This window comes from Myodes glareolus, chromosome 2 (genome assembly GCF_982192425.1).
Source record: "Myodes glareolus chromosome 2, mMyoGla1.1, whole genome shotgun sequence".
NCBI lineage: Eukaryota > Metazoa > Chordata > Mammalia > Rodentia > Cricetidae > Myodes > Myodes glareolus.
This window is the reverse complement of record NC_142027.1, coordinates 76,506,519-76,531,810: the sequence shown is the minus strand read 5'-3', so window position 1 is coordinate 76,531,810 and position 25,292 is coordinate 76,506,519. Positions and strand designations below refer to the sequence as shown.

Here is a 25,292-nt window from a genome sequence, read left to right as displayed (position 1 = left end):
TGCCACCATGTTTCCTGCTATGAGGGTAATGGACTAAACTGAAACCATAAGCTTCCACCTCAATTAAATATTTTCCTCATAAGAGTTGCCAGGGTCATGGTGTCTCCTCACAGCAACAGAAACCCTAAGATAGTGGGTGTCATATGGTAGGAACAAGTTGTCACATGTCAGATTGGGAAGCAGAGAGGGGAGAAGGGAGCAGGATTGCTACTTTTATACCAATTCTCTAATGAGGAACACCCAGGAGTCACAGGAGAGTGGCCTTATCTATCAACATTTTCAAGGACAGGGCCTGCAATGACCCCGTGATCTCACATAAAACCCCATCTCTTAAAGATCATATAACCTCAACAGTGCCATACTGGGGACCAATTCTCTAACATGTGTACCCATAGGAGGCGGACTGTATCTCAACTATGTCCATGACTTGGCATTTTTATGACAAATTTGATGTGAAGTGGTACGATAGTCATTGCTTTTATTACAGATGTGTTCTTGAAACAGACCTATATACCGAATTTATAAAATTTGTGTGTAGAATAAGTTAAAAGTCCTAGAAGGGCTCAAAGAACACTATGTAACAAATGACAACTATGGAAGCCCAAAAATGTGAAACTGTTTCCACCAAATGACCAAAGGTCAGAGAGTTGGAACTTACCTCTATTCCTTCAAGGTTATTGTGTTTCTATCTCAAACAAAGGTCCCACCTAGATTTATGTCAGAGCTAGGTCAAGGTTATTGTCAACAGGTGTGGCTAATATCCAGACCTTGTATTTCAGGAATAGAGAAGTAGATATGTTTCGACCTCAAACAAAGGATCCAACTAAGGTTCCAATCCCCTTAAGGAGATTCTACCCAGAGAATGGTTTGCCTACAGAATGTTTTGGTCTAGGGTGTGAGTATGACTTGCTTTGTTCTAGCAAAGAGAATGTTTAACTGTAAATGTAGCCTGCCACCTTCAACTGGTCTTTTCATTTTTGTGTTAATGCAGTTTTTTTTTTTAAATCTTACTCCTACCTTTTGGGGTCAGGGTATTTTAAGTGATTGGAAATTAAATGTGGGCAATTTCAGCATCCACTGGAACTCCCTCCTGATACTATCCTATGCTTTCTATTTTATTATTTTTGCAACTTCATACTCTTTACTTATATTTCTAATCCCCACGTCCCTACCCTAGCAAGTAATATTTTGCCGAGGTTGGTCCCTGACAGACAACCATCATATGTCCCTTTTGATTTGTCTTGTGCCTAGGGTACACCACCAAGCTTCAGGAGAAGATACTTGGTTGCTTTTCTAGAAATCATAAAGGATTCTTTCTCCCTCATTCATTGACATTTAGTTATAAACGCAGGGTAACTGTTGTTAGTATGAAAATAATGGAAAACACAAAACTACTGTCAAGTATTTACATGGGACAGCCTGCTGGCTAGTCTTACATCAACTTGTAACAAGCTAGAGTTATCTGAAAGGAGGGAACCTCAGTTGAGAAAATGCCTCTATAAGATCATGCCGTAAAGCATTTCCTTAGTGACTGATGTGGGAAGGCACAGACCATTGTAAGTTGTGCTATCAATGGGCTAGTGGCCCTGGGTTCTACAGGAAAGCAGATGGAACAAGTCATGGGAAGCAAGCCAGTAGGCAACACTCCTCTGTGACCCCTGCATCAACTTCTCCCTCCAGGTTTCTGCCTTGTTTGAGTTCCTGTCCTGGTTTCCTTCAATGATGAACTACAAGGTGGAAGGGTAAGCGGAATAAATCCTTTCCTCCCCAACTTGCTTTTGGTCATGATTTTTTATCACACCAATAGAAACCCTGACTAAGACAGAAGGAAGGGCTCCAACTCATTTGAAAAAGATAGAGCGGTAGGATACCGCAAGTATGTATCTTTCTTAGAAGGCTGAAAGGTTACTTTCATTATCAATGGAGGTCACGTGAAAGGCTAGGCAATGGTAAGACCAGACCTTCTGGGAGGCCAGCAGGGCGGTCAAATCTGCATTGGTAAGGATGGGTCTTGAAGGAATCTCTCTCTCTCTCTCTCTCTCTCTCTCTCTCTCTCTCTCTCTCTCTCTCTCTCCCCTCTCTCTCATGGGAGGCGGGGGAGAGGCAGAAAAGATAGACTGACCTGGAAGGGGCTAGCGGTGGTGGAGGATGGATGTACAGCCTACAGTTTGGAAAATACCCACAAGGCCTTGTTCAGGATATATGAAAAGAGCAGCGGAAGGGTCTGCACTTAAGTTCAATGATATTTTAACTTTGTAAGTTAAAGTGTCATGCCACGCCTTGTGGAAATTAACTTGGTTACTGATGAGAAGGCCGAATCAAGTTTGGGAGCTACATCGAATTCAGTAATTTAACTGCATGGGAGAAAGAAATTGAGGCCGTGGAGGAAGTGACTCTGGGAGACTCCTGAAGAGACTGCGCAACAACCCGGAAGTAAATCAGAGCCAGTGACGCTTCCTCTCCTCACCATGAGCTAGACTTGGTGTTATCTCCAAGTTTTTGGAGTTTTGACTTTCTGTACTTTCCCATTGGCCTGCTGCGATCTGGATCTCATTTCTTGGCGTTGTTCTCTGATGATTAATTTAAACACACAGACCTTCCACCTTCTTTTTTCTCCTCTATCTTTGGACAGAATCAACAGAAAGGAAAAAAATAAAGTTTTGAAAGCCTACAATGACCAAGGCAGGAATAATGTTAGGGACTCTGGGATACATTACGCAGTGTCTGAGGTCCTAACCACAGAGCAGGGAGTGTTCTGGAGGTGGCATAGGGGGTAGAGGAGTCCTCAGGGGAGATGGGACTGCACAGGAGCTTGAAGGGTTGCTAGGTGGATGGAGAAGGAAGCTTATTGCGAAGAGTAGAAGCTGCGGAGAGTAGGAACCTGCGCAAAGTGCAGGCGCCGGCGCTTGGGAGCCTGCTCTAACTTCCACTGGCTACATACAGCTGGAGGGTTGCAAAACTGCAGCAGAAGGCCCATGCCGGTACCGGATCATCAAGGCCTGTGCAAACCATGCAGTGGAGTCCGGCGTAGATGAAGCAGCATCAGATTGCTACCAGCTCCCATCTTCCCTGGCGATTATACCCTTCCTATTTCGCCTGTAGCCTCCCCTGCGTTCTTCCTCTCCGTGGCTGCGGATTATGAGCCTCTGCAATGGACTGTTCACACCGAGAGCAGATGGCCACTCTGCAGTGCGAAGACAGGCGCCAGGCTTCCTGGGCTCCTCGTGGACTCTCCGTGTTCCCGAAAGCTAGTGTTAAGAATAAGCTGCTTGGCTTCCTCTGGCTTTCGTTTCCTCATTTCCAACTACAGAAATAACATCAGCCCCTTCAAGGGAGCTGCAGGTTACGTGAATTGCACAGGAAGGCCTTACACTATTGGCTGGCACAGACTCCAGAAAAAGGGTTATGACTTCTGAGAGGCCTTCGGGTATAGGAAGGTGGCGAGTACAATGGGGTAACAGAATCCATCAGCCTGCCTGTGTTTTGTCACTAGACAAGGGACAAACGTCATAGCACCCCTGAGCCGTTCTCTGGCCACAGGGCCACACCCTCGACCTCATCTGAAATCTTGGGCTGCCTTTATTCTCTGCTATGGTAAATCGGTATTTAAACTGCACCGTGTTTGCAAGTGTGAGCAAACTTTTGATCTGGCCCATGTCTGTGCACACTGCACGTGAGGGGACGAAAGAAAGCAGAACAACAAAGCGGAATGAGGCTTCTGGTTTGGGTGAGGACTCCTGATGGCCCGGCCTGTGGTTCACCAAACATTCAACTTATGACCTTGTCACTTACACTCCTGGGGAGGACCTCAGGAGTTGCAACTACCTTTTGTGATTAACTTTCTATAACGTTCATGCCTACCTGAGCAATTCATCAGCATTTCAGGAGAAGCAGTAGAGTGATCTTCCCTAACACACGGAACAGTTTCCACATAATTAGCAGCATTTCTGGATCAACACAGCACTCTTATAATGTGTATGATGGGGGAAATGAATGACTCTAATTATACCTTATTAAATTTTATTAATCCTCATTAGAACCCTATTATTCTTTATAAGTGGGTTACGGAGAAGGGAATAAAAGCAAGCAAGCAATGCCGGTCAAGTTCCGTTATGTCTAAATGAGCACTAGGTGATTTCCCTCACAATCAGTAGTAGATAGCACACAGGACACAGATTGGCTGAAAAGCTTAGTACAGAGTGAGTAGACTGTGATCTTTCAAAGTCTGAACGCCAGGAGCTTCCCGTCTGATACCAGGTTAATTATCAGGAGAAAAGATTTCATTATTGCGTGGAATGCATGCCATTCTTGATCTTCTCTGCTGCATTCCGACTTTTGAACGTGTAGCTGGAAAAGTGGAGCGGGGCAAAGGGGTTAAGTGTTTGAATTTGAAGACTGTGGGGGAGGCGTTGTTCAATAACTGTTAAGCACAAGAATATGCACTCTGACACTCATTTGTTTAATTCTTAGTCAAATGGGGTCATCGAAATCTAACCCGAAAAGAGCCACGTTTAAGCTTCCCTGCACCCATAGGCTCTTGGTGTACTTCGTATGCACATGACTGGCTTAGCTACAGGAGGTCAGGGACCACAGGGTGGATGGAAAGAGGCTTCAGATCGGAAGAGTTCAGGAGTCTGCTCAGGTCACTTTACCACATTTAGCCCATCCAAACCATTTGAGATTGTAGAAATGGGTGGGGGAGCCATTAGGGTGGGCTGGGGTTGCCATCAGCATGGGCCAAGGTGAGGCATTTCTTTTGTGTAGGAACAGGAAAGACAGACAAAAAGAACTAATCATAAGTTGGTTTTGTTTTTTTGGGGGGGACAGGGACCACATAGACTTCCTTCCTAGTGGTGGAATTAAAAACTTCCAATACTGCGGCCCAGAGGGCCTCCAGTACCTCCTACTCCATGTCTTCATCTGGTACATGGGGTTCTCATCTTTGCTCACTTTTACAAATATCAAAGACAAAAAAAAAAAATCCAACCCCAACCTTCCAAGAACAGGCCTGTCTTTATTCAAACCAGTTCACCCAGTTTGTGTATTTTCTTTTCCAAGCTCTAAGAAAAGACCAAGCTTTCTGGTATTCCGGCAGAGCAGGGTTGGGAAGCAAGTCTTAAACTCCAAAGGTTCGTTTCTGTTCTGAACAAAGAACAGGAAGTTGCCCTGATTGCCACTGTTACTCAAGGCTTGTCAACCGCAACCTTCCAGGAACTGGGGCTAGTCACTTCAGTGGGTGGTCGAGTCATCTGCCAGGTCTAACTCGGTTCTGAGTTCACAGCCTCGGAGCTTGGGTCCTGCCTGGAGGCGGAAACCCAGCTGGGAGCGGAGAATGGGATCTGCTCCTAGATTTGCACCGTGTACGACTGGGTCCGGTCGCAGCTCCTGAGACCTTCGGCGCTCTCACGTGTGAAGTGAACCGAAGTTGCTCTCCACCATCCCGTAGTTCTGAGTCCTACTGGAGTCCTGGGCGGGGCTCCAACAAGACTCTTGGGGTGGGGAGAGTGGGGGTGAGAGGGTGTTCCGTGGCAGGATCCCTTCGCTCAAACTCAGCCTTCCAATTTGTCGCTTGCAGAGCGGACCCTAGTGTGCCGGTTTTTCGACTTCCTCCTGCATCTCCTTCCTCTTCCTCCAGTGGAGGCAGATCCCTCTTTCCCTTCCTCTTCCCATGCTCCCTGCACCCCCGTGTCCCCTCCTCCAGGAAGTGCACTGCCCTGGGTCGCCCACCTCGATCGGGCGCTGCCCGTCGCGCCCCCTCCCCGCTCGGCTAGCACAGCGGCCCCGCGGGCACACGCCTCCCCATACCTTACATGGACAAATGCGTGCAGGCAAAGTCAGGAATTCAGGCCCCTGACGTCAGCCTCCAGCGCTCAGGGCACCGCACAGGAGACCGCGGGGAGGGGGTGGGGAGGAAGGAGGGGGAGAGCACCAACCAGCAGCCGCTCCCGGCCTGCCGAAGTTTCACTTTTTGTCTGTGGGTTCGCTCCCGGGCCCCGTTCCGAGCGTTCCCCGGATAAGTAGCATTAGCGGCGGGAAGAGCCGGCCGCTGCAAGGTAAGGGCCAGCAGCGGGGACCGGGCATGGGGAGGGCGCGGGGCCGGGCGGAGCGGGCCGCTGCGGGCCGCGGGCCGGGACAATGGGAGGGGGGAGTGCCCGGCACCTCCTCCTCCGCCCGAGCCTCCGCCTCCAGCCGTCGCGGCCGCCGCTGCCCCGTCCGCCTCCTCCCCCAGGTATAGTAGCGAATACTTCCTCCCGCAGCCTCGGCCCGCGGGTGCCCGCTCGAACCCCAGATCTTCTTCCCCTCGCGGGGCGAGCCGCTGCGGTGGCGGGAGCTCGAGACCGCCCTGCTCCGCCCTGCTCGCCGCGGAAGTGCGGGCTCCCGGTCGGGAAGCGGGGTGCACGGCGTGGGGGGAGGGGCGACGCTGCGGGCGTCCTCTGCGAGCGCCCCCCGGCCCGGGCTTTTCTGGGTGCCCAGGGGGGCGGGGCCGCGCCCGGCTGCTTCGAGCTTTCGTGGAATCTCAGTTGTCACAGCGGAAAGGGCCTAGGGACCCGGTGACTCGAGAGTCTTCCCATTTTACAGTCAGGGCTGGCGAGGCACCGAGAGGCGGGCTTTCCTGGAAGTCATTCCTGGAAGGTGGAGCCCTGGCTAAGACTTGTGCCTTTAGGACCCCGACCGCCTTTTTCTGTAAGCTGTTTTGGAGTCCCCACAGTTTTCAAGCACTGTAGTTTACTTCGGGCCAGACTTTGCCCCCAGGGAGAGCTCCCTGGAACGCAGGAGCTAAACCTGACCCAAAGTAGGAAGAAGGGCCAAAGGCTGGGGAGAACGCGAAGATCAGGCTTTTTTTTTTTTTTTTTAGGGGGATTTCTCGGGAAGGGGCTGCATATTTCGATCTCTGTGAAGAGGCCAGAAGTGGTCCTGGAGGGCTGTGTGTGCTTGCGATTGACTAGTTTGAAGGAAGGCAAGGCCTTCCTTGTTAGGGAGGCAACTGCGGACCAGAGAAAGCTAAATAAGGGTGGGGAATGGACGTTGCGCTGATGGCTTTGAGGTGGGAGTATGACAGGAGACCATAGCCATGGAGTTGTGGCTTGGGTACTTGGACCGGACGGTGATGTAAAATGTCTCTAACCTCAGTTCGGTTTAGGAAGGGGTCCACTGCTTCCCCTCCCCCACAAGGAAGGCCTAGCAAGACCTCACCAGCGATCCTTTCTGACTTTCTCAGGAGACTCCAGTGTTTTGTGTCTGGACCCCCTCTCCCCTTTGCAAGCTTGCCTCCGCAATAAAACTTTCTTTCAAAGATGTTGGTGACTTAATGGTTCACTACTCCCCGCCCAAGCAACTTTTTAGAACACCTTTAGGGGAAGGGAGGTAAAGTGTATGGGGTTGCTGTGGAATATGTAAACCTCTGCCTGACCGCTTTTCTTCAGTTTTACAAATAGGAAAACAAATCCAGATCCGCAGAAGTTGAGTGCCAGCCCTGTAGTCTTTGGTGGATAGTGGTGAATTGAGGTGTGTGCTTGGGGGAGGGTGGTGGTGGTGGTTTACAGAAACTCAGTAAGGTTCTTCCTGTCCCAAGAGTCTCCTGGCGAGGTTCTTGCCAGTACCAAGGGGCGTTTAAAGAGGAAATTATGTATCTTGTATTTAATCTCTCGAAAGCAGCCTGTGGAGTCCAGAATGCTGTCTAGTGAGGATTCGCTGTGTGAAGGGTAGAGGGACATGCCTGGGGTCCTGAGGCTTGGACAGTATCTTGTCTTGCATCTCCTGATCCTCCTCTTCTCCCCCACCCCCAATTCCTCGTAAGCAGCTCTAATCTGGAGTTGGGCTTAGAAAGTGGGAGGGGTGCCAGTTCTTGGCATGGTCATTATTGCTGGGATTGAGTGTCCCTTCGTGGAGGGACATTCTGGTAAGGAGGTGACTTCTCTGAGAGGGTAGACATTTCCAGATAGTGATAGGTAGGAGAGGAGACTTGGTTCTGGAAGGTTTTAAGGAATGCCAGGCCATATGATTTTTGAGGGTTTCGAGCAGGCAGAAACATGATTTAGAGAACTGGCATTGAGAAGCCTCCTGCTGCCCAGGCTCAGTGAGAGAGGTGATAATTTGGCTTAAGGAAAATGATCACGGGTTGTTTCATTTGCTTGGCATGTGTTGCTGAACGCCTGTTATGCACCAGAACCACTGTCAAATATGGTTGTTATTTTTTTATTGAGGCAGATTTTATTAAGTGAGTTCTGAACTACACCCTCTCCCCGTCTTACTACCACGGACGTGTGATGGTCTTTTAATCACAGATGCGCCCTAGCTGAACAAGGTTTTCTTCTAAAGTTGGTGATGATGCGCATCTTACAGTCGCTGTTTTAAATCTGATAAAACTTGGTTGCCAGGTTCTTTATAAATGTATAGAACTTTTGCATTTTATATAAAAAAGTTTCCAATAAATATTCTATGGGAATTTCTTGAGACGTAAGCATGGTGACAGGCCCTCTCCATTTTAACCTTTTACCTGAGATTACGGAGCTAATTAGAGGGGTACATGAAAGTGCTAATTCCAAACTTGGGGTTCTTGGTGGAAACGTGTAACATTGCCCCACAGTGGATCTAGCATGGGTTAGTGGATGCAGGTTAGCTTTGCCTTCAGAACTATGACTTACAGTGCTGGGGTCCTGGGACCAGGTAAACCAACAACTGTTTAACTTGGAAGGGCTGGGCACCAACTGCAGGGGAACTCGGTACAGCAGGGACTGAAGGCGGAGCAAAGAGGAGACCCAGTGTGGAAGCATGCTTCAGGCCTGTTCCCCCATGGACCAGAGAGACACTAAGCAGGCTTCTGGGCTTATAAATTTAGGAGACCATTTTTCCTTCGCCAGGGGAGCACCAGGTGTGTGCGAACGTGGAGAAGCATGGAGGGTGTGGTCAGTGTTTTGGCTCCACAGTGGGCTGGAAATGAGCTACAGGGAAGCAAACCCCCGTCGATGGGTGCTGTCTGAACTGAATCTCCAGCACTAAGAAAGAGAGGCGTGAGGGGAGGAAGGAAGGCCTGAGATGGAGCTGCTAGACAAAGGAGCCTCTGTGTAAGGGCAGGGGACAGGGCGGTTTATTTTAGCTGTGTTTTGAAGGGTCAGCATGTTTGTGGAGGTTAGAGAACAACTTTGTGGCGTCTGTTGGGTTCCAGAAACTCAAGCACCATGTTTGTACTGCAAGAACCTACCTTTGCCTATGGAGCCTCTTCGGCTGCCCTGAAAGGGAGGACTGACTTTATTATTTTTTTCCTGAAGTATAGTTTATATTTGTTTTGCAGCTGTGGGGGCCATTAATCAATCCTATTGAGAGTCATGATTCACAGGATAACAAGGCTGGGCAGGGCCTCTGGAAGCTTTGCTGTGGGATCGAGTGTTATGATGTCGAGGCCGAAGGCATAAGAACACTTTTCATAAGTGGATAAGGGAACCTGAGACTTTGACCCAGCGCAGTAAGGAGGGCCTCTGAGCTGGATGTGTGCATTGGTGGGTGGGGACATTTCCTGGAATATGGCTTTGGAATGCAGCGCTCGGCCTAAATTCACTAGAGGTGAGGAGTGGGGGGGTGCGGAGAAAGTGGTTGTTGCTGCTGTGCATGTGAAGGTAGAACCTGGGTAGAAATCTGTTTGTCTGAAGGCGCATATGAAAACAGAACACGAGGGCGAGCCCGTGAGGGGCAGTGGAAGTTTGGTGTGGGAGTTTGCTGTAGCTGCCTCAAGGCTTGGGCTGTTGCAAATGTAGGTCACAGGAATGAGATTGGTCACTAGCTGAGGGTTAAAGGTAGACAGACTTAGAAGGTTGCCATCCGGCCGTGGCTAGAGAATGTTCATCTTCCTGTCCTTTTTTGGTAGCATAATTTAAATATTTTGAATGCTTAGCGTATGCGCATGTGATTACCACAGTGCTTCCCTAAGATTTGATTGCCATGACTTGGGTGTGGTTTGTCCTTTGAAGACTCAGTGTTCAAGGCTTGGTTCCCAAGTACGCACAGAATGGAGGGACTTTTAGAGGTGAGGCCTAGTGGATTGTTCTTTCGGTCACTAAGGGAATGTCCTTTAAAGGAAGTTTTTTGAAACCTAACTCGGTCAGGTAGTTACGGAAAAGCGAGCCTGACTCCTCATTGGCTCTCTGTTTTCCTGTTGAGTGGTGTGATTTTTCTCCCGTAGACCCTCCCATTTTTTGTGCCATCCTCCAGGCCTTCACCAGATCAGAGGTGACATTGGTGATGTGCCCTGAGCGTCTAGGAACCCTGAGTTAAAAAGGCCTCCTTTCTTTATTATGGTCCCCAGTCTCAGGTATTGGGTGGTAAGGGCTAATATTGGCCTGATGTGATGACTTGTCAGTCTCCTTTTACAGTTGAGAAGATGAGTTTGGTGAAATGAGGTTGCATGGCTACGTGGCATGTTTAGTTCTAAGCCCTTGCCTGGTCTGTGGCCTCTTCACTGAATTGTCTATGTTCACAATCAAGAAAGCTAGAGATCCAGATGCTTGTGCACTGGGCTTTGGATTTGCGCCTGAGGATGAACCTGGGCGAATGGGCTTCTGGGTTCCATGCTGGTGTTACCACAGACCCTTTCAGTCTGTCAGCACGCTGCCATGCCTTCTCCCAAGCTGCGTTGTGTGGAAATGGAGCCAGCAAGTCCATGCCCCTTCCACTGTGTCTCCCGTCCCATGCCTTTGCAGTGCATCTGGATTCCATGCACCTAGGCGAGAGGCAGTTGGGGCAATAAAAAAGTGATCCAATATTGGGGAGACTGGTTCCCTGTCATTTCCCTACCTTTATGGCTCCTCCAGGGGACCCCGGGTGTACTCTGGTGGTACACTGTATCCTTCCTGTTGGCTCTTGCCCTCCCGGAGGCTGTGACCCTTTTTAAATAGCTGTGCCCCTTGACTGACAGGGGTCAGTTCTTCTGCTGTCTGCCACCTTCCTGCCTCAGGTGCACAGTTCGTGTTTTATGGCCCAGAGATAAAGCCCTGCCTTGATTGCTGTGCCTGGAACCCTGAAAAAACTTACGGAACTTTCCGTGAGAGCAACTTACGGAAGTGTTTGGCTGGGGATTCACAGTTTAAGGGTTAGGTCCGCCATAGTGGTGAAGTCACCTGTGGTCACGGTGGATGGTGGCAGGCGCTTGAGGCAGCTGGTCACGTCTGCAGCCACATTTGGTAAGTGGTGAATTCGGCAAGAGAGGTGAATGCTTTTGGTGGGCTGGTGTCCTCCAGTTTGTTCAGTCTCGGGTCCCAGCACTTTGAATGGTACCACCGACTTGGGTGGGGGGGTTAGTCTTCCCACCTCACTTAACATGATCAAGATAATCTTTCACAAGTGTGACTGGAGCCTCGCCTCGTAGATTTTCTAGGTCCTGTCTAGTGGGCAGTAGAACCGGTCACAGACTTATAGGAGCTATTTTATTATCTGTGGGAGAAAGACAGACAGACCCCTGCCTGCCCCAGCGCCCAGCCTGGAACCTGGGAAAATTAATAAAACTTTTTTTTCTCATTCTCAAGTTCCTCTTATCTCTGATACTCTGAAGTAGCTGTTAAGTAAATAAACGGTTTATAATATCATGATAGCCACTTGATAGGCTTGCTTTTTCTACTTCTGCTCAGCTTTGGCTCTGCTTTTGAGGCAGGGTCTCCTGCCGTCCACGTTGGGACTGAACTCACTATGTAGCTAAGGATGGTCTTGAACTCTCCTTTATCCTGCTGCTTCACGCTCTCAAGTGCTGGGGTTCTAGGTGTTTGCCGTCAGACCTGGATTTCTTTGCCTTCGACTGTCCTTGTGGGCTGGAGATGTAACTCAGTGGTAGAGCCCTTGCCTAGCCTTTGCAGACCCTGGGCTCAATCCTCAGCAAGAAGGAAAAGCTTGCTTTACAAATGGCTTCCTTCACAATGCCCGGAAGAGCACCTGCCATGCGATAGCTGCTCTGGAAATATTTTCTGCCCAAAGAGGGGGTGATATTGTTAACTACAACTGCAGGTTGCAGACTTGGAAAAGGACCAGTGTTTTGATTGCCTGGGGCGTGCAGAGACCTGGAATTGGGTTGAGAATTGTCTCTACCTGCTACAGGTGGCACTGGCCAGTCATGTTGTCACTGGGTGAAGACTAAGGGACTTCCTGGGTTATCCATGATGAAGAATTATTACAGGAACAATTCCTCTTGCCTTTTTTTCCCGCGTGCATCTGGGCAGTCGGCTATTATTGAGTGCCCCTCTGCTTTTTGAATGGACACCTCGGTTTGCTCACCCGAGGTTCATAGACTCAGCCTTTTGTAAACCTGATTCTCAAGACCAGAGATCAAGATCCACTTTGTTCCATGAAGAAATATCTTGATTTTTTTTTTTTTTTGCTTACGCTATTTACCCTGTGGTAGGTACAACAGTTAATAGCTCCTATCTTGTATGTGTCCTGTGTGATTAGACTACCCCATGTCAGGCAGACATGCTGCATGCTGACGTACAGGGAAGTCTATGTTTTTGAGGAGACCCACGTAGGCAGCCTAGGGCCCCAGTGAAGAGGGGGAAAGCAGCCAGACAGGGCCCTGAGAAAGGCATGGCTGATCGTTTGGAATCCCAGCAAAGAGCATGGCAGAGAAGACCTTTGTGCCGGATCTTGAGGAATGAACAGGCATTCTCATAATAGAGACGGAAAAGCTTGCTTGGCTGCTGGGGGAATTTTAAACTTTTTGTCATTATTGTTCTTCATCGGTTTGCGTGTGTGTGCCTTGTACTTACGCGTGTAAGTGTGGCGGGCAGAAGATAAAGGAGCAGCTTGGGGGAGTTTGATTCTTACTTTCTGTTGTGTGGGTCCACAAGGTTTGAACTCAGGCTTGGCAGCAGGTGCTTTCGCTGACTGAGCCTGAGCCGTCTCATCGGCCCGTAGGCAGAGGAACGTCACAATATGTACCCGAGCCTGAGACCTAGGAGTATTGGAGCAATAACAATCAAAAAGTGTTTATAGATAACTGGGAGCGATGGAAGTGGTCAGGGAAGAGGAGATGGACAGGTCTGGAAGCTGACCTGGTGCGTCTGTGGCAGAGGGAGTGGGTGGTTTCTATTATAGGTGGTTCGAACTGCGCTCCACCGAGCTTTGGCTAGTCAAGGCTAGCCTTGGGGACCCAGCCTAGGAGGCTGCTGAGATGTTCCAGGCCAGGGAAGATGGGCCTTTAGCTGATTAGAATAGAGAGAGGGTGAGCAGCAGACTCTGGGAGCTGTTTGCTGATAAGTACTGTCAAATTGCTTAGTTCCTGCTCCTGTCTCTGACTATTTGCCAGCTTCTCGGTCGTGATTGAGAAACAACTATTTCATGGTGACTAAAGCTCACAGGCAGTAGGGGAAGCCCAAGCTGGCAGCGAGGGCCTGCCTTGGAAGCGTGGGCTCGGGTCGTGGCAGTGAGCGTTGCAGCCTCTGATGTCACAGGTGATGAAACGTGAGGTCGCACAGATGAAACAGGAGAGGCACAGATTTGCCCAGTAGCACCTGGCCCTTCTTCCCAGGCAGGCCTTTCCTGCAAGGTCTTTAAATACTCAGTTTGCTCTGTCCGGGGACCAGAATCCCAACCTCACTTCTACCCGCCCCACCCCCGAGTCATAATTGGAGTTCACTGTATCTCAGGCTTCCTTTGTACTTTGAAAGCAGTGTGATTATGCAGTCTGCCTGGTTTGGGATTTCTTCACTCTACTGCTGTAGATGACTGCTACTGGCCGGCAAGAACCACACTCCCGAACCTCTGCTAGCTTCCGCAGTTCTTGAGACAGCCCTCGTCATTGCCATTCCCCACCATTTAAGTATTTATTTATTTAGCTGGGGGTCTCATCATATAGCCCTAGCTGGCCTAGAATTCCCTATGTGGACCAGCCAAGCCTCCAACTTGCAGAGATCCTCCTGCCTCTGTCTCTCGATTGCCGAGATTAAAGGTGTAGACCACCATTCTGGGGTGCATGAACACTTTTCCTCGTCCCTTTAAACCCACGTAGCACGACTTACCTCTCCCAGCCCATGAGTACTGCATTGCCCTCAGTAATACTTGCTCTGTGACACATGCATTTTATAATCATTTTTATTACTTATTTCCTGGTTGCAACTCAAGAGATACATTGGTAAGATCTGTCTTGTCTGGCAGAGTGGGTAAGAAGTCATGGGTGAAGAAACCTTGCCACTGAGGCCCAGGGCTTTGAGTGACAGGGTGAGAATTGGACTCATGCCCAAACTTTCTGTGTTCTTCCTTAAGTTCTTCGTGGGAACGTGAGATAATTGTTGTGCATGCCCTTGCTACAGAGGCACAGACGGGATACAGTGACTTACTTCGCTGTGACAGAGACTTCGCAGCAGCTTGAGCTGCCTGTGTGGGGCTTTGAAAGCTTAGGCGAAGGTGACACTTGTGACTGCTGGGCCCAAAGTTCTGGACTGTAGTGGGCTGTCATTTTGACAGTGCCATCACCGGTGACTTTTGTTGAGGGGGAAACAAGACGTGCCTTTGTGTCACTCAAAGGTTCAGTGATCTTCAGTCAGTTCTGAAACATTCCTGAGCTTCAGGTCCCTTCAAAGCGATCATATGATGTATCAGAATGCACTTGTAAAGGTCAGAGGCATTCCCGTGGCATGGCTTCAGGAGCGCTGGTCCTGTGTCTTTGTAACTCACCTCACAGCTCTTTTGCGAGGTCCTGGATCTCTGTGCAGGGCCCAGATAATATATAGATGTGGCCAGTTCAGGATGTCCAGCATGGCTTCTGACTCCTGGGGTGACCCTCTCCCTGATGGGAAGAGATGACATTTAGATGTTGGCACCTCTGTGATCAAGTTCTACTTGTACCATTTAATAGGGGGACTCTCTCCAGGCCTGACTTTGGGACCTCTGGCACATAGAAGGAACACTCTAAAAGTGAGGGAGCGCTTCAGATGTTCACAGGCATTTCTAGCTGTGCAGAATGTTCAGGGTTCAGCTGCGGCAAGGCCCCGCCTTCTGCCGTGACTGCCCTGCTCTAGCTTGCGTTTCTCTTTGGGTCGTGTTTGTATCTTTCTAGCCACCGGCTACTTCTGTAGTCACTGACTGTGATGTGGCCTCACGTCACTCCAGGATGGCTCTCAGTAGCTAAGATGGAAAGCTATCATTGAAGGGTGGAGCCAGGCTTTCCACAGAGTCATGGCTGACACGTAAACTAGGTGATCAGGCCAGGCCAGGTCGCTGACCTTTGGTGGCCCAGCACTCCCAGCACGTAATTTTTTTTCTGTTGAAGCGGTTCCCTGTGTGTCTTTGTCTTTGATGCTCATTCAGGCAGCTCCCAGTTCAGTGCCGTCCGGCAGAGAGCTTTGGGGTGGGTGCGTAGAAGATGCTTCCTCAATAGCTGATATTTACTCCCTGGTGCCACCAGGCCTGGCTGAAACGCATCTTCTTTTTGTATATTAAATATTTCTATCTTTAAGCTTAGCCTCAATTTCCTTATATAAAAAAACGTTTGCAGTGGACTGGTGAGATGACTCACCATGTCAGAGTACCTGCTCTGACATCTGCATGTGTGCTGCAGCATGCGAGCATGTGTGTACACACACAACAAATACATAAATAATAAGGTAAATAAATAAGTAAGCACGTGTAATTGACGAAAAGCAGATCTGCAGCAGCACCAGCTGCCTCGGGTGAAGCAGCCTTCGTTTCTGCCTGTGCCCTGGCTCCTTTGCTTTTGCTTCTTATCGGTGCTCTGATTTGGAGGATCACTTATAGGTTGCCCTGTCTCCACATGAAGATTGAATGGGGCCTGGTAAGTGACGTGCATGATGCAAGCCTGAATTAAGGATTCAGCAAACATCTACTGTCTTGTCTCGGGTGGGGCTACGCACCCACGGAACATGGAAAGGCCGAATTTCGGGGTGTTTGCAGGTGATGGGTGCCAGCATTGTAACCACTGAGTTCATTTGGATGACGAGAAGCAGGTTACCCAGAATATGTGAAAGTGCTGTGGGGGTGCTGAAGTGGCCTCGTGGACTGGGGCGTGGGCAGGAGCCTGCCGGGAATGCTGGGCTTGTTGAGACATCGGGAGTGGGAAGGCTTAGCCCTAGATGCGCCAGGTAGCCGGAATTGCTCTGGCTACTCGGAGTTAAGAGAGATGGATTCTCTCTTTGCGTGCTTGAGGTGGGTTCCTGGGTCTGGTGCTTTCCGTGCTGTGATCCACCTTGACAGTGATCCCTGAGTGTGACTGTGGGAGCCCAGCACTGTACTGAACCAAGTGCCAGGCAGTCACAGCGCCACCCACACTTACCCATTCATGTGAGCTTCCGCCAAGTGCCGCCTTGTGTACCTTCCAGGAAGAAAACAATTTTGTTGGCACCTGCAACTTCTGTCTTGTTTGGTATGGAAAGGAATCCCTTTCAGGGACTAGGGACAGGTGTAGCCACCCAGAGGGCAGAGTGTTCTCTGACTCATGGGAAAGGTAAACTGTACGCTGACCAGGCAGGTAAGTGGTACCTTTTCTTAGACAGAGGTGAAATGGAGGTCAGCATCTAGTAGTTTGTATTTCTACCCCTAAGAGTCTTTTTTTTTTTTCTCATCTGGAGGTTAGCCAGTTCACTTGGAGAGTATTAGTATTGGCAGGTTGGACAGAGGCCTAAAAGTATAGTGCAATTTACCCACCAGTTTGATCTGGTATATTCATTAATTCAACAACATGTGGTGACCTTACAAATATATGAATATCTCAGTTGCTGTGATAAAACACCGTGACTAAAAGCAGCTTGCGGAGGAAAGGGTTTATTTGGCTTACACTTCCAGGTCACAGTTCATTACTGAAGGAAGTCGGGGCAGGAACTTGGGGCAGGAACTGAAGCTGAAGCCATGGAGCAAGGCGGCTTGTTGGTTTGCCTAGCTTGTTTTCTTATCCAGTGTTTTCCAACTCAGGACTCTCTGCCAGAGCTGACTTCCTCTCTCCTGCCATGGGATTGGTCTACCAACATCAATCACCGATCAAGGGAATGTACTATAGACTTGCTTTCAGGCCAATCTTACAGAGCATTTTTTTTTTTAAAATTAGGTTTCTTCTTCTCAGATACGTCTAGGTTTGTGTTGATTAAAAACCAGCAAGCACAGTGGGACAAGCATGGCTTTGGAATTGGCAGCCTGAGTGCTGAGTGAGTGCCCATGTCTAGGTGATCATGTCAGCTGTCAAGTCAGTATGTACCTGGGAGGCTTTGGCAGGAAGAGATCATGAGTTCTGGGTCAGCCTGGGCTCTAAACAGAAAGAACCTTTGTTAGAGGAACATATTACAACTTTGTGTAGGTAATGTCTGCTGGCTGTGATTGGCTGGTGACGAGCTCAAGGGTCCTTCACAGGGGACTCTGCAGCTCGAAAGATTGTTATTTGGGTGGGCATTGAAGTCGCAGTGGGAATTTGGTGAGCTGGGGAAGAGAGAATGTGGAGAGGAAAAAACGTGGAAGAGAAAGACTAGAGCGGGAGATTACATGGAAGAGAGAGACTATAGGGGGAAGTAACCTGGAAGAAAGACACCTTGTAGGGGAAGTAACTTGGAAAAGAGAGATTGTAGGGGAAAGTAACTTGGAAGAGAGACACTCTGTAGGTGGAAGTAACTTGGGCAGAGACATTAGGTGAGGAACTGTGTGATATCTGGGAAAATTGCATTTATGGTGGGTGTCAGCACAACTCGGAAGTGCCCTTATCTTCTGTCCTGCAAGTTCTAATTGTTCTTGATAACAAAAACCTGGAGCCAGATATTAGGGGGTGAAGAGAAGCAGAACAGCCAGCCACTAGTTCTTAGCTCTACGAAATCCTCAGATCAAAATTGCCAAGATCATGTCTCCATGAATCCTTAGCCTGAATGGGGTATCCTGTATCTACAAGTCCTCAGACTGAATCCCTCCAGCTCCTGTCTCCTCCCATTTTATAGTCTTCTCTCCACCCAGCCATAGTTCTTCCTGTCTCTACCTCCCTCGTGTTGGGATTAAAGGCCTGTGCCTCCCAAGTCCTGGGACTAAAGGTGTGAGCCACCACGTCTTGGCTGATGTTGCCCAGGGTGGACTTGAACTCACAGAAATCGCTCTGCCTCTGCCAGCCAAGTGCTGGGATTAAAGGTGTGTGTCACCACTGCCTGGTCTCTATGGCTAACTAGTGACTCGTTCCACACTCCGATCCTCAGACTAGCTTTATTTATTATAGCACAAAGACAGTATCACCACAGTCTTTTTCGGTCTAGTGTCATAGAAGGGCATCTTAGTCACTGTTCCGTTGTTGTAAGGAGACACCATGACCAAGGAAACTTACAGAAGAACACATTTAACTGGGGACTTGCTTATAGTTCCAGAGGGTGAGTCCATGGCCATCAAGGTGGGGAGTGTGGTAGCAGGCAGGCAGGCATGGTGCTGGAGCAGCAGCTGAGAGCTCACATCAGAGTCCCAAGTTTCAAGCAAAGAGAGCCACACTGAGCCTGGCATGGGCTTTTGAAACTTCAGACCCACCCCCAGTGACGCCCCTCCACCAACAAGGCCACACCTCCTAATCCTTCTCAAACAGTCCAATCAACTGCGGACCAAGTATTCATGTATATGAGCATATGGGGACCATTATCATTCAAACTACCACCATTAACTTATTTAAAGTTCACATACTCAGTTTCACAGACACCCAAACCATGCCCATTCTCTTCCTTAGGATACTTTCCTTTGGTCTCTCTTGGGTCGTATTCTGAATGGAGACTCCTCCAAAGTGTTTGGAGTCGTTTTTGTGTGTGTCTGATGTTTATTTCCACTTACAATTATAACATAAAAGGTATTTCTTTCATTGACCACGTGACCAATTTGTTGAGATTAGATTGTAAGTTCTAGTGTGCCCATCACTCACGTAGATAGGCACTTGAATAGGTTTGACTGTGAAAAATAAATATGAACCCTATCGTTAAAAATGTAGGGAGAGTCATCAATGCACAGAGAACTTTCGGTCCCTTCTGAGTGATTTCCTGGAGATAATTATGTCCTTGGCATAATTCTCCTTTCCCTCGTCACTTCATCTGTCACGTGTTGTTTTCCCTGTAGGGATGAGGTAGAACTTCAGGGTTAGTTCCTGCATCAGAGGTTTGGATTCATCATAGCTTGTCAGTCACTAGCAGTGGGATCCGGTCTGGGAATTTATCTCCTGTAACCTTCCAGCTGCTCAGCTGTGAGAGGGGGATGATGGGGCCTGTCCTACGGCTGTAGACCCAATGCTCTCCTCAGCGTATTGTCAGTCTGCCGTAGACTGGTCCCAAAGGTTGTCAACCCATGCTTCTCAGCGGGGGCGCCTGTCTTCACCACCAGCTACAGACACCCATGCTTTCTCTGTAGAGTGTACCCTGTCCTGACTGGTGGAATACTTTCAACCTCCTCCTGAGAATTAGAGGCATTAAAGTCCCATGTATTTCTTTTACTTTTTATTCAGCTTCTAGAAGGTGACTGATTGTTGTCCTTCGTCGTGTCTGAATCACCTTGTTTCTTTATAATGGCACCAGTTTTTAATTGACAAGTTGATTTTACTAAATGAGTATGTGAGAAACTATATTTCAGCCGGGCGGTGGTTCCTTTAATTCCAGCACTTGGGAGGCAGAGACAGGCAGATCTTTGTGAGTTCCAGGACAGCCAGGGCTGTTACACAGAACAACCCTGTTTTGAAAAACAAAAACAAAAAGAAACACTATTTCATTATTATTTTAATTTGTGTTTCTTTTTATTTTTTTATATTCTGTGTGTGTGTGTGTGTGTGTGTGTTGCCACATTCTTTTTTCTTATTTTTAATTTTTCAGTATCTCAAGATAAGAGTGTCTGGCTGTCCAGGAACTCACTTTGTAGACCAGACTGGCCTTGAGATCTGCTTGCCTCTGCCTCCCTGAATGCTGGGATCAAAGGCATACAGCGCCATGCCTCGCTGCCCTATTTATTTTTTACTTATGTTTAAAGTCAACAGTAAAACAGGACCAGAAAACGGAAGGTTCATAATCCAAGTAAGTTGGATTAATTGTGAACCCATTTGGGCATGTTTTTGGTAAATTGGAAGGACAGATGACATATTTCCCCATCAAATGAAATAGTCAATTTAGATTTAATAAGGCAGTTATCATCAGGTAATAAAAATTCAACTAACTTGCCATAACTATCTTGTTTAAAGTCAATTAAGAGCCTCATATTCCTCACTTGCTGGGTGAAATTTAATAGAACTTCAGTTAAGCATTTATTGCTTATTTAATTCAAAATTAAGTTAATCACCACAGTTAGTAACAACCACTGAGTATTTAATTAACATTCAGCAAACTATCTTATTAAGACTAAATTAAATATAGAAAGGTCTTGTGTAGCCCCATCTATTCTCCTTGTGCCGCGTCCCCCAACTTTTGCCCCCAGCCGCCCATGAAGGACAGTTGACATTCCCCTGCCTTTCCTCTTCTCAGTTTTTGTTTGCCTTCCCATTGACAATGGCCTTGAGTAAAGGGAGAGACAAAGCAGGGCTCTTTCTGGGAACTTTTGGTTGACGTACAGCCGAGACACTTTTCCCTTTGATGCCTTGCCTCTCCAGTTTGCAAGGCTTACTGAGTGCCTCCTGTGTGTGTTCTGCTTTTAAACACTAAGAAACAGTGAAGGTCGTCTTGACGTTTTGGGTTTCTCTCATCTAATCGAGAGGAGTTGGTTCAGCTCGTTCGTGATACAATGATGAACTGTAGCGAGCAAGGCCACTTTCTTGGGTATTCAGGGGTATCAGACAGGCCTCTGTCCTTAAGGAGGGCATACGGTCTAGGGTGGGAGCTGCCGCGTCGGAAAGTGTCTTAGAATGCTGTGTGTCTTCGAGACCCTGGTTCCCAGCGTGCTAAACTGTTCTCTGTATCTAGTATGGCAAAGTCCAAACTAAGTCAGAATAAGTGGCTATTTTTACCTGAACTTTCCTGAAACTTTTTTAAACTTGCAAGAGGATTGCTTTCCCAGTGAGTGTGTTCCCTCTTCCTTTCTTCCGCTCCAAACATTTTGTAGGATTGATGATCTAGTGGTAAAGCTGCTTTGGATTATGGTTGCTGTCTTCCACCTCTCCTAGCCAAGGACGAGTGTGAATTTATTCTAGTTGCTACGACAGAGAACCACATCTGCTATTGGAGATGATTTCTGACCTCAGACCCAGAATCTGAGCTCAGATTGTCCTCATGGTGAGAGGTGGGTCTTCCAGGTGAAGATTGTGGGAACAGAGTACATGCTGGGAGGCACATAATCGTTGAGCTGCTTGGGTGGACATCCTAACACAGTGACATACCTTAGATTAGTTTTTATGACAGCTTGTATCTGGAGGGCAAGAAACGGGAGACTGGTACCTAACTCTGTTTTTTGGGTTTCGTTCCATCTGAGCAACTGCCGTCTGCTGAAGTGATAGCCAAGTCTTCTGTAAGGGAGGCATTCTGGTGCCTTCCTGGGGCAAAGCCCCCCACCCTTGAGAATCTACAACCTGGCTTGGAAGTCAGTCATGACTCCTTGGTGGGCTGCTTCATCACTGCAGCCAGTTTTCATTTGTTCTGGTATGTATCACATCCCCATCTCTCCGCCCTCCCCAGCTTTTCCTATTCTGGTGAATCACTTATCTTTTTTTCTGATCTTGATCTGTGTGATCATTTTCCTTTAAGACCAGCTCTTCTTTCATATATTCTGTTTCCTCCTTCATCCCAAATAATTCTACCAATGTTCGTTCTAGTAGAAACCAGCAAATGGGAAATGCTAGATGCTATGGAGACAATCTGCCTACAAAATGTGGTCCACCATCTTGCTGGGGTTGTGGCCCCAGGCTGCATCTTTTCAGTCTCTAGAATAGTCTCCTCCTTTCCACACATATATGGAAACAGGCGTAGGCTGAAGAGCTGGGGGAGGGGAGCATTTTTCTTCATTCTATTTTTGTGCGTGAATATTCCCTTCTCTGAACCTGTTTACCCATCAGTGAAATGTCAGTATTAGGCTTGATGCACTTAAGGCCTTTTCAGTTGAGAGGGTATATTTCAAATAGAAACTGTTGAACCTTAGCATTTACTAAGTCAATATACGCTGTGGTAAACCTGCATTGTTGATCAGACAACATTTTTGAGGGTGGCTCAATGACAAATCTTGTATAGTGAGCCTAGCTGCATGCCCACACATAGTAGGTGTGCATAACTGCCTTCCTACCCATAGTAGGCTGACATTCCATGAATTCCACACTGCTGTTAGGTCTCATGTCATTATTATGTTGGCTTTTAGTCACACCTCTGTCACGTGCTCAGTGTCTGCCCATGGAAGGTGTTTCCTTGGGAACCTTGTAAAGCAAAGACAAGTAGCTGCAAATTTGGGAGAGACTGAGAGTTTAGGATCTGGGCAGCCACTAAGCTTTATGAGAACCCTCAGTTCTTGAGAACCATTATTTATTGAGCATCATTGTTGGGTGAGTGAGACCAGTGTGTCCACTATGTAAGGAGAACATCTTCCTTTTTCCGATGGGGCAAGGTATTTATAGGTGCTCTCATGACCCTTAAGTACCTAGACCAGTCAGCAACCTGCACATCATCACTTAGCATGGCGGACCCTGGAATGTCGGTCTGATTTCACCGTCTTCTGAAATGGACACTTCAGGAACTCAGTACCATCGGATGGCAGACTGGAGGTCGTACTGTGACCGAAGACTCCAGCTTTCCTAGAACAGTGTCCGGAGAAGGCAGGCTACGGGGCGAGTACAGGGACATGCTTAAATGTGGAAAGGTCATTGATGATAGCAGTGAGGCCTGCTTCTCCAGTAGAGTTTTTCAAATTGGCACATTTGCCTTAAGAAGCTTTCTGTTGCGTGTGAACAGTACGTGTGGTATTCACATTTCGCTCGTTATGATCAGTCTTTTCGTAGTTCTAGATGGACGGGCCACTTGAAAATTCTGAAAGTATTTGGAAAACTCTGGTCTAGATAGGCAGTGTCGAAGAGTGTCGGTTTCTGAGCTAACCTGCCTAGGTTTGCATCTGGCTCTATGCGAATGTCTCAGCTTGTTCCTGGGCCCTTTTAGGCCTCTGTTCCTTCATCCATAAAGCGAGCCTCTGAAAATTGTGTCTCACGTTGTTGGCAGCATAAAGGAGTTAGTTCATACATGTTAGGTGCTGTTGCTATGTCTTCTCCCTACTGCTTCTTGGAGCAGTGATTTGGAGGAGATGAGAGAACACCTAGATGAGTACAGAACTTTGTTGTTTTCTCAGCAAATAAGTGTACATTTTTCTGGCAAGAAAAGCTGCGGGCATCGTACAGTGAATTTCCACACAGTTCACCCCCATGTTCGTAGCTTTGACATGTATGTTATTGGGTATTCATCATCACTGTGATGCTGACATGGGTACACTTTTGTGAGCCACATTTTATACCCACTATGTGTTGACTTCACCAGGTTCTCCACGAAGTTCCTCTTCTTGTCCAAGATACAGTCTGCGGAGCATGTTACATGTGGTTCTCATCTCTCCCCAGTCAAGAGTGGTTTTAATGCTTGCCCTGTCTTTGCCATTGAGAAGATGCTTTATGGGAAAGTCTGGTACAGCCCGTGATGTCTAATGAGTAAAGTGGCCTGGCTAAGGATGGAGTGGAATAGGACCCACTCTTCCCCCTGCTCCTGCTTTCTCTCCTTGAAGGGACCCTGGGAAAGCAGGAATAGTCAGTCATTCATGAGGAAGTCTGTGCTACACGCGGTGGAACCAGTGTTCACGCTGCTGATAAGCAGGGTATGCTGTCTGCTTTATTCCTGGAGGCTTTTATCATACAATACAACCTTCTGTGGCAGCCTGATTTCCGCACAAATTGGATCCCAAAACTTCTTACAAGAATTAAAAATACAAACTCGTGGGCAGTATGTGTTTTATAAATTACACAAAACAGAAGTGTAAAGACATGGCGTAGTAAGAAGAGGGGAGCCTGTGACGGGCACTAACTAGCGCCCAGAGGAATGCATGGGTGAGGCAGCAGGGATGGCATGGGAGCCAGGCAGCCTCAGCAGGCAGCAGGTGCGCAGCTCTGTCCTCAGTGCCAGCAGACTTGGAGGAGGGGGTCCTTCCGGGGAGGGTGCCAGGGGGAGATGGAAGCTGAACTGCTGGGCAGGAAAGCCTCTGTGTATCTTTTTGGTCTTGCTGTTGAATGGGGCCAGCTAGTTGCCTTTCGGAACCTTCATGAAGCCCTTCTCATTCTTGTCTTTGTCCTGGCATGTCCGTAGTTTAAATCACTCTTCCCCTTCATTGTCCCTTTGAAACCAAATTGATCTCCAGGGTTCGGCATATTACCATCTCCATAGAGTAAGCCATGATCCCTGCACATCTGCCCTAAACCAGCAAACAGTTGTTTCTCGTCTCCCATGACCCTTATCTTTACCGCTGGGCACTTTCTTTTATTGTACTTGCCTCAGTTTCGGCTTTTAAGTTCTTTAGAATATCCATTCCTGCCTGGGGTCGGGCAGACGTACAGTATACCCTTGAAGGATGCCTGCATGTAGGCATGGATAGATGGAAGGATGGGTGGACAGAAAGGTAGGCTTGATGTTGCTCTTACTCAACTCAAACTTAGTTCTTTTAGACTAGGGGTTTTAACTTATTCATGTCTGCACCTTCTAATACCATAATTAGAGCAAGATGTTCGTTTGTTCATTCCTTCATTCCGTGGTAATTTTAGGCAGTAGATAAGAGCTATCGGAACTAACAGTCCATGGTACTTTGTGGCATATTTCTATACTTTTAAGCTTTGCCTGGCTTGTCTTATTCTTGCTTATTTTTAGATATTCTTATGAAGCCCAGGATGGCCTTGAACTTGTTATGTAGCTGAGGCTGACCTTGAGCTCCTGATCCTTTTTTCCTCTTCCTCTCTAAAGTGGGGTTTACAGGCACACACTACTGTGCCCTGCTTGGGTTATTTTTATTGTTTTGATATGTAAGGATCAAGCCAGAAATGGTTTGTTATGTCTACATGTATCCCTGCGGTACAAAACAAATGCTTTAATTCATTTATGTGGGCTTGTATTAAAAACTTGAGCACTGTGTTTACCAAGACCCCATTTCTTCGGGTTTTAGAGTAATTCCTTATTGACTTAGCCCAGGAATCAACCAACCCCCTTACAGGTTTTTAAAAAAGATAGTGCCCGACACCTGTGTTCCAAAGGCTGGTCCTCCTTCCTTGTGGTTTGATTTTTCTTTTTAAATACAGTGACAGACTATATACCGCTGAGGTGGTAAATGGAATAATGCTCCCTGGAGGAAACAGACTATGTCTTGTGGTCCTCTGTATTCATCTCAGGAGG

General features: G+C 47.9%; 2 protein-coding genes and 1 pseudogene across 6 annotated transcripts in view; 1 reads left to right on the top strand and 2 right to left on the bottom strand.

Annotated features, from left to right (window-relative positions):
• LOC148123005 (myosin light polypeptide 6-like) overlaps positions 1-2,977 on the bottom strand; it is a 44,237-nt pseudogene extending 41,260 nt beyond the window's left edge.
• A 2,017-nt stretch (positions 2,978-4,994) lies between these two features.
• On the bottom strand, positions 4,995-14,431 carry LOC125412951 (uncharacterized). Its single transcript, XM_087897836.1, has 4 exons — positions 14,313-14,431; positions 12,744-12,928; positions 5,806-6,504; positions 4,995-5,489 (listed from the first exon to the last, which is right to left on the bottom strand). Exons 1-3 carry the CDS (start codon positions 14,429-14,431, stop codon positions 5,843-5,845), a joined length of 966 nt encoding a protein of 321 aa, XP_087753962.1. The 3' UTR covers positions 4,995-5,489; positions 5,806-5,842.
• Lpp (LIM domain containing preferred translocation partner in lipoma) overlaps positions 5,918-25,292 on the top strand; it is a 597,751-nt gene continuing 578,376 nt past the window's right edge. For 2 of the 5 annotated variants that reach the window (XM_087901861.1, XM_087901836.1), the window contains exon 1: positions 5,918-6,053. The gene's annotated coding sequence lies outside the window, so the exon portion shown is untranslated. Of the gene's footprint in view, positions 6,054-6,145; positions 6,230-9,494; positions 9,562-11,145; positions 11,175-25,292 lie in introns of those variants that run through there. The other 3 variants (XM_087901839.1, XM_085685368.2, XM_085685367.2) reach the window with 3 other exon arrangements.